At 37.0% G+C, this 6,723-nt stretch overlaps 1 protein-coding gene and 1 long non-coding RNA gene across 4 annotated transcripts in view; one reads left to right on the top strand and one right to left on the bottom strand.

Moving 5' to 3' along the window:
- Positions 1 to 6,723, bottom strand: part of LOC122720458 — a 107,203-nt gene that overhangs the window by 1,448 nt on the left and 99,032 nt on the right. The window lies entirely within an intron of this gene.
- LOC122720456 (zeta-sarcoglycan) overlaps positions 1 to 6,723 on the top strand; it is a 228,916-nt gene that overhangs the window by 145,628 nt on the left and 76,565 nt on the right. For all 3 annotated transcript variants that reach the window (XM_043947198.1, XM_043947200.1, XM_043947199.1), the window contains one exon: positions 3,214 to 3,272. In XM_043947198.1, the coding sequence (XP_043803133.1) occupies positions 3,214 to 3,272 (59 nt within the window). The remainder of the gene's footprint in view (positions 1 to 3,213; positions 3,273 to 6,723) is intronic.

The raw sequence follows: 6,723 nt of genomic DNA, 5'->3' as shown, positions 1-6,723 counted from the left end.
TTTTTTTTTTTTTTTTTTTCGAATCCACGAAAATGGAAAACCGGTCGAGGATCGAACGGCGCGGATTCGCCAATTAGCGAAAGATTGAACACGTAATGACCGACGGAACGTAAACGTACCAGCGTGAACAATCGTTTAATAATACCCGCGGCCTCTATTCAATTTTCCCGTGAATCGAAACAATTATTATTGTCAGTGGCGCGATATCGTGGAAACGGGGCCGCCCCGCCGTCGTTGCAACGCGTTGTATTTCCATATAACGATTAATAACCAACTACCACCACTACCACCAGTACTACGTTACGCGTTGTTCCGTGTTGAAACCGATTTTAGAGAACGCCTATGTTTTCTCTGTTTCTTTTTTTTTTTTTTTTTTTTTTTTGTCCCGATTCCTTCCTCGTCTCGATCCCTCTATTTATTCCGTTATTCCGACGACTCGATCGAGGTAACAATTAATATAGATCGCGGGAGATAATTTTGAATTGAAGGGAAGTCGAACGATCGAAGTTCAAAAGGGAAGAAAGGGGGAGGAAAGGAGAGAAAAGAAAAAAGGAAAGAAGAGAGGGGTCGTTCTCCGACGGTTTGTGAAATTGACGGCCATTTCCACGGCCGCGACATAAATTCGATCGGATAAAGAGAGAGAGAGAGAGAGAGAGAGAGAGAAGGAAAGCGTTTCTCGTGTCGCGAGTCGACTAATCGCTTCCGAGATAATTGTATCATTCCGCTAATAACTGGTGTGGAAGCCCACGTCGATCGACGATATAATTGCATCGTCGATAACGCGCGCGCCTTGCTGTTTGCTCTCCGTGCAAACGTCGAATCGTGGCGAGCTCTAACGAAGAAATTTACGGAAGGGAGGGAATCGATGGAAACCTGTTAGCCCATCCCACCAGTCACCTCCCTCCCTATTTCGTATTCCTTTCTCTCCCTCCTTCCTTTTCTTTCTCCCTCCCTCTCTTTTCTTCCTTTAATCGACATAAATCCTCGTTACCCAATCGTATATCACAACCGTTCTCCTGGATTTCGAACCGCCTTTTGGACCGCGAGAAAAATCCACGATTTCGTTGCTGGGTCAACTATGAATCCGGGAATATTCGCGGGAATATCGGTATGGAAATATCGAGGGAGAAAGTCGAAAATTTATATCGATGGTCCTTCTTTGCGGCTGGCTTTATTGCCGGTCGATGGCGACCGCGGAGAACGAATTTATCGCCGCGATTTCGAGGCGACCTCAAGGTACGGTGGAGGTACGCTCGGCTGGCTAGGCGAATGTTATTTCGCGTGCCACGAAACAGGAATCCGCGCCAAATCGTGGACGGAATCGTTTCGACGAAATTAAACCGGCTGGCTGGTTGTTGTGTGCCGTCGCATGTGCGATGACTGATTCTATTGCGGGAAATAACCGTCGGGAGTGAGAATCGTTGAATATTGAAAAACTTTATGAATTCGGTAATTTTTAACTGCGAGAACAGAGTTTCGACGGATGGAATTATCGTTCAAGGGTTTTTCCAGAGATTCGCGAGGTTTCTTGATCGATCGAGAAGAATTATACATAGATCGGTTAATTATTGTGGCCAGATTTTGTTAAGTTATATTTCGCGCGAGAAAAACGCGAGTTTGTTTCAATTAATTATCGTCGAGATTATTATTGCAAAAAGGTAAAGATATATTTTAAGAAAAGAATAATATTCCATTCGAAAGAGATGGTATTGATAAGCCATCGGAAAATCTCAGTTGCCCAAGTAATAGTATACAGGGAGCGGAAAGTTCCAATTCAACAAGTAGAATACGATGATTGTGGCGAGAAGGAGAGGATTTACCTACCATAGCTTTAAACTTCTCCGTTTCTAAATTAGAATTATTATTTTTCTCCATATTTAACTAATCTGATTTATTATACATGCGCAGTTTTCTCGAAGGGAAAAGAGGATAGATTGTTATCTATCCAATTAATTTTAAATTTTTCTACAATCAAAGAGGTTCTTTCTCCTTTTCCTCTGTATCGCTATTCCAACTTTCAATTAATGTCAACTCGATATTTTTCTATTCAAAACCAAAAGGAAGCAGATTATTGTCTCCAATTATTTTTCAATTTTTCCACAATCGAAACTTTTTCTAACAAGACTCTTTCTTCTTTTCTTCTAACTCGATACTCTTCTATTCTCAAAATCAAAGAAGAAGGAATTATTCCTAATTCCTAATAAGATTTCTTCTTTCTCCTCTTCCTTTCATTTCAATCTCCAACAATCTCTAATTCAATATTTTCCTCGAAATTAAACAAGGGTAAATAATTATCTTCTAATTAATTTTCAATTTTTCCATAATCGAAAACTGTTCCTAACAAAGTCCTTAATCGATATTCTTCTATTCTCAAAAATCAAAAAAGAAAGGATTATTATCTCCTAATTTTCAATTTTTCCATTGATCGAAGAGGTTGTTCCTAACAAGATCCTTTCTCCTTTTCCTCCATATCACTATTCCTCCAATTATTCCAGATTTTTTTTCTATTCTCAAACCAAAGAAAAAAAAGACAGATTATTGTTAATAATTAATTTTCCTTTCAATCGAAGCCTGTTATTAACAAGGCTTTTTCTTCTTCTCTTCTATCTTTTATAGTTTTCTATTCTAAAAATCAAAGAGGGAAGCATTATCTCCTAATTAATTTTCAATTTTTCCACAATTGAAAAAATTGTTCCAAATAAAGCCCTTTCTCCTTATTCCTTTCCAATTATTCCAATTTTTTTTTCCATTTTCAAATAAAAAAAAAAAAAAAAAAGATAGATTATTGTTAACAATTAATTTTCAATTTTTCCTTTCAATCGAAGCCCTGTTCCTAAGACCCTTTCTTCTTCTTTTTTATCTTCGATAGTTTTCTGTTCTAAAAATCAAAGAGGGAAGCATTACCTCCTAATTAATTTTCAATTATTCCACAATTGAAAAAATTGTTCCTAACAAAGCCCTTTTTCCTTATTCCTCCAATTTTTTTTCCATTTTCAAACCAAAAAAAAAAAAAGATAGATTATTGTTAACAATTAATTTTCAATTTTTCCTTTCAATCGAAGCCTGTTCCTAACAAGGCCCTTTCTTCTTCTCTTCTATCTTTTATAGTTTTCTGTTCTAAAAATCAAAGAGGGAAGCATTACCTCCTAATTAATTTTCAATTTTTCCACGATCGAAGAGATTGTTCCTAACAAGGCCCTTTCTCCTTTTCAGACCGGTAACAGTTACAAATCGCCCGAGGAGTCGCCGCATTCGGAGCACAGCAGATTGAGGTGAGTGCCACTGCCTTTTACGCCATGCTCGCGGCAGTTTAATTACGTTTCACGACACGTCGCCTCAAAGAGAGGGAGACACGGGCCCCCGTGTAAACCGAAACGCGTTGAAATTCCACGCCGCCAGTATTAGCGGTCTTCCTAATCCGCGTATTACTCCATCCGCGATAAAGTCAACTTCGTATCCCTCGTTAATGTCAATTGCGCCCACCGCAACAATATGCTCCGTGTTTTAATCCACGCGACCCACCCTCCTCTCCAAGAATCCCCAATCCATCTTCTCGTCCAAGATCACGTTGATTCCATTTCCTCTCGACGATGGTGCGAATCAATTTTTTGTTGGCAAGTTGGGGATTGGCGCGTATTATAGTTATTCACTAGGAAAGGAGAGCAATTTTTAAAGAATTTTTCGTTTCTCGTATGTATATCGATGAATTAGGGAATTAGGAAGAGGGAACTTAGTAAGTTTTTGGATTCTATGCTTTGCGCCATGATTCTATTTTTTTTTGATTTCATTTTTTGGAGTTGCTTTCCAATTTAAATTTTGAAATGATTCACGTATTCTCGGGAAATTGGTGGGTATTAAAGGCCCTTTTGAATTCTATACTCTGCACCACGTTGATATCCTAGAATCAATTGTTATATTATATTATTGATAGAACGTATCTTCTATAATTTTCACATGGTGAATAATCGTTTTAATGTCAAATAATGTTAAGTTAAATAAGACTGGATAGGTTAATTTATCTTTATGTCGTCACTATTGATTCGAGTTTGAACCTTTGATACTTCCATTAATAATGATTAGGAAGGGATTCAAAGAGTGTACAAGTACGAATTCTAAAAAAAAAATTAAAAATACTCACAATTTTTCTATCTAAAAAAAGAAAATATCAAATTTCGACTAGCAAAAGTATTGGACGTAAGAAAATCTCGCAACGATTGCCGAATATATCTTCCTCCCGCGTAACCGCGCTCCTCATTTCCAAGCCCATCATTTCAAAATACCATAACTGCTCGACCATTTTCCACTGTATCACCTATGACGCGAGCGCTTTAAATCAACCATTAAAACGAAATTACTTAAATCGCCCGCGACCCGTCCATAATGAAATTTTAAATTTTAAAATGTTGTAACCTCACCGAATTAAAACCTCTATTTTCTTTATGAATTTTAACAGCGATACTTTTCCCCTCGCTTTTTTTTTTTTTTTACAATTCTAGCACGAGAGAACAATGCGCTAAACTAAACACGTAGCATAAAAATATAATCTATCTGACGATCACGTCATTTATGTATAATAATCATTCTAAAAGAATGAGAAACACAGACAGATCTTCCTTTTAAGATCAATTTTTTTTTTTCCCAAATATTCAATAAACGTTTCCACTATTCTATTACACAATTCTATTATATTACAATTACCTTTCGAATCCTTCTCTCTCTCCCTCTCTCTCTCTCTCTCTCTCTGGTTATATTTTACTTCTCTTTCGAAACCTTATTAATCAGGGTTTCAAGGGAATCGCCCGGTTTCCCAATCAAAGTTTAAACGTTAATATCGGAAACGTAATATCAGAAAACTATCACAATCTCGTGATCTCCATCCGTGGCGGCCAAGTCTCGTCGCGTCGCTATTATTTCCACGGTGATTGCAATACTTTTAATAAAGGGGGGGATCGCGCGGAGGTTTCGTGTCGACGGCGATGTAACTGCGGCGAAAGGGCGAGCGGACGGGAACGATTATCTTTCATTACACCTGCGATTCCCAGGTGCAATGTGTTCCAATTAATCACAACGAGCGCCGTTCAAGTCGGCGCCGGGGACGAGAAGGGGAAAAATGGAGAGTGGGGAGGGGGAAGGTGGTCGAAAATTCGACCAAGATAAGATATATTACGTTACATTTTTCTTTTTTCCGAATTATTCAAAGTAATTTGATTACTATTTTTCAACGTATCCGTGCCAATTCCTTTCTTTCGCGAAAATTTAAAAACGAGGAAGCATCTCGAGATGAGGTATTCTTAAAGACGATGAACGATTGTGCATCTATATTTTAAGTCCCGCTCGAATAATTTTCTCCTAAAAGGGATTAGAATTGGTCAAAAAATTGTGAAAAGTGATGTTGATAGAGCGAATAAAATGTGATTGAATGAACGGAGAAAGAAAGAAGGATTTTTCAAGTTGAGAAGAAAACAGTTGTTCGGTGGTATAAAATTCGTGCATCGAGATATCGCGAGAAGCAGGAGATGTTCGAGATGGAATAGATAGATGACATATTCCGTGCGTCAGAAATGGCTGACGCGAGCCCAGAGTGATGAGATCGGGTAAATAACTGAGTGAACCTGTACGTTCCCTCGGGCTGTCTAATAGGAGAAATGATTTCCAGTTTCTTTTTTGATTCCACGGAGACGGGGATCCTTTATCAAACATCAAATTTTTCGCTCACGAGAAAAATTTGATTCAATTTTTGTGTACTTGAATCGGTATATATTTCCTGTCACTGATGTATTAAGAATTAATACGCGAACGGAATGTATCCTGAAATTATCAGTTCAATTTGGTGGAAACTTTGGAACTTGTTCAAGTGGCGTGATATCGATATTAAAATTTATACAAATCAATCGCAGACACGTTCTGCATGAAATGTTTACTTTGTTAATGCCGCTTATCTATGTTAAATTAAATTCTAATTTATCTTTTAGAAAGTATCGATCACTCGGAGAGTTCGTTGTTCTTTCACATTTAAGAAAGTCTCGTGAATTATTTTATCTACAATTCTTACCCCTATCTATCTATCTATTTATTATCTCCAATATTCTCTACCCTATATTTTTCTTTAAAATTCCCAGTCGCAATTAAAAATCCTCAAACAATTTCAAAGATCATCTTACACTTACAAAAATTATTTATCTATATCAAATTCTAATTTAAAAAGTATCGATCACTTAGAATTTTTATCCCTATTTATTTATTTATTCCAATGTTCTCTATTTATTTTTCACCTTTAAAAAAAGTTACAATTCTAATAAAAATCCTCGCAAACAATTTCAAAGATCATCTTACACTTACAAAAATTATTTATCTATATCAAATTCTAATTTAAAAAGTATCGATCACTTAGAATTTTTATCCCTATTTATTTATTTATTCCAATGTTCTCTATTTATTTTTCACCTCTAAAAAAAGTTACAATTCTAATAAAAATCCTCGCAAACAATTTCAAAGCCGAACGAAGATTCGATCATATTTCTCTTTTCATTTCCACAAAAAAAATCACTCCCCAGTTTCTTCTTGACACGAATTTTCGAAAAAAGGAAAAACCGAAAGAAAATGATAAAGATAACGGATCGCGAGGATACAACATCGAAATGGAGAAGGATCAAGGGTCGAAGGGACAACGGGGAAGAGGAGGGGGGTAAAACATCGCGGTCGAGGATTCTCTCACCCCCCCCC

This window comes from Apis laboriosa, unplaced genomic scaffold (assembly GCF_014066325.1).
Source record: "Apis laboriosa isolate Shangri-la unplaced genomic scaffold, ASM1406632v1 scaffold12_cov154, whole genome shotgun sequence".
NCBI classification, from domain to species: domain Eukaryota; kingdom Metazoa; phylum Arthropoda; class Insecta; order Hymenoptera; family Apidae; genus Apis; species Apis laboriosa.
Note: the sequence above shows the minus strand (reverse complement) of the source record. Positions and strands in the feature narration are given on the sequence as shown.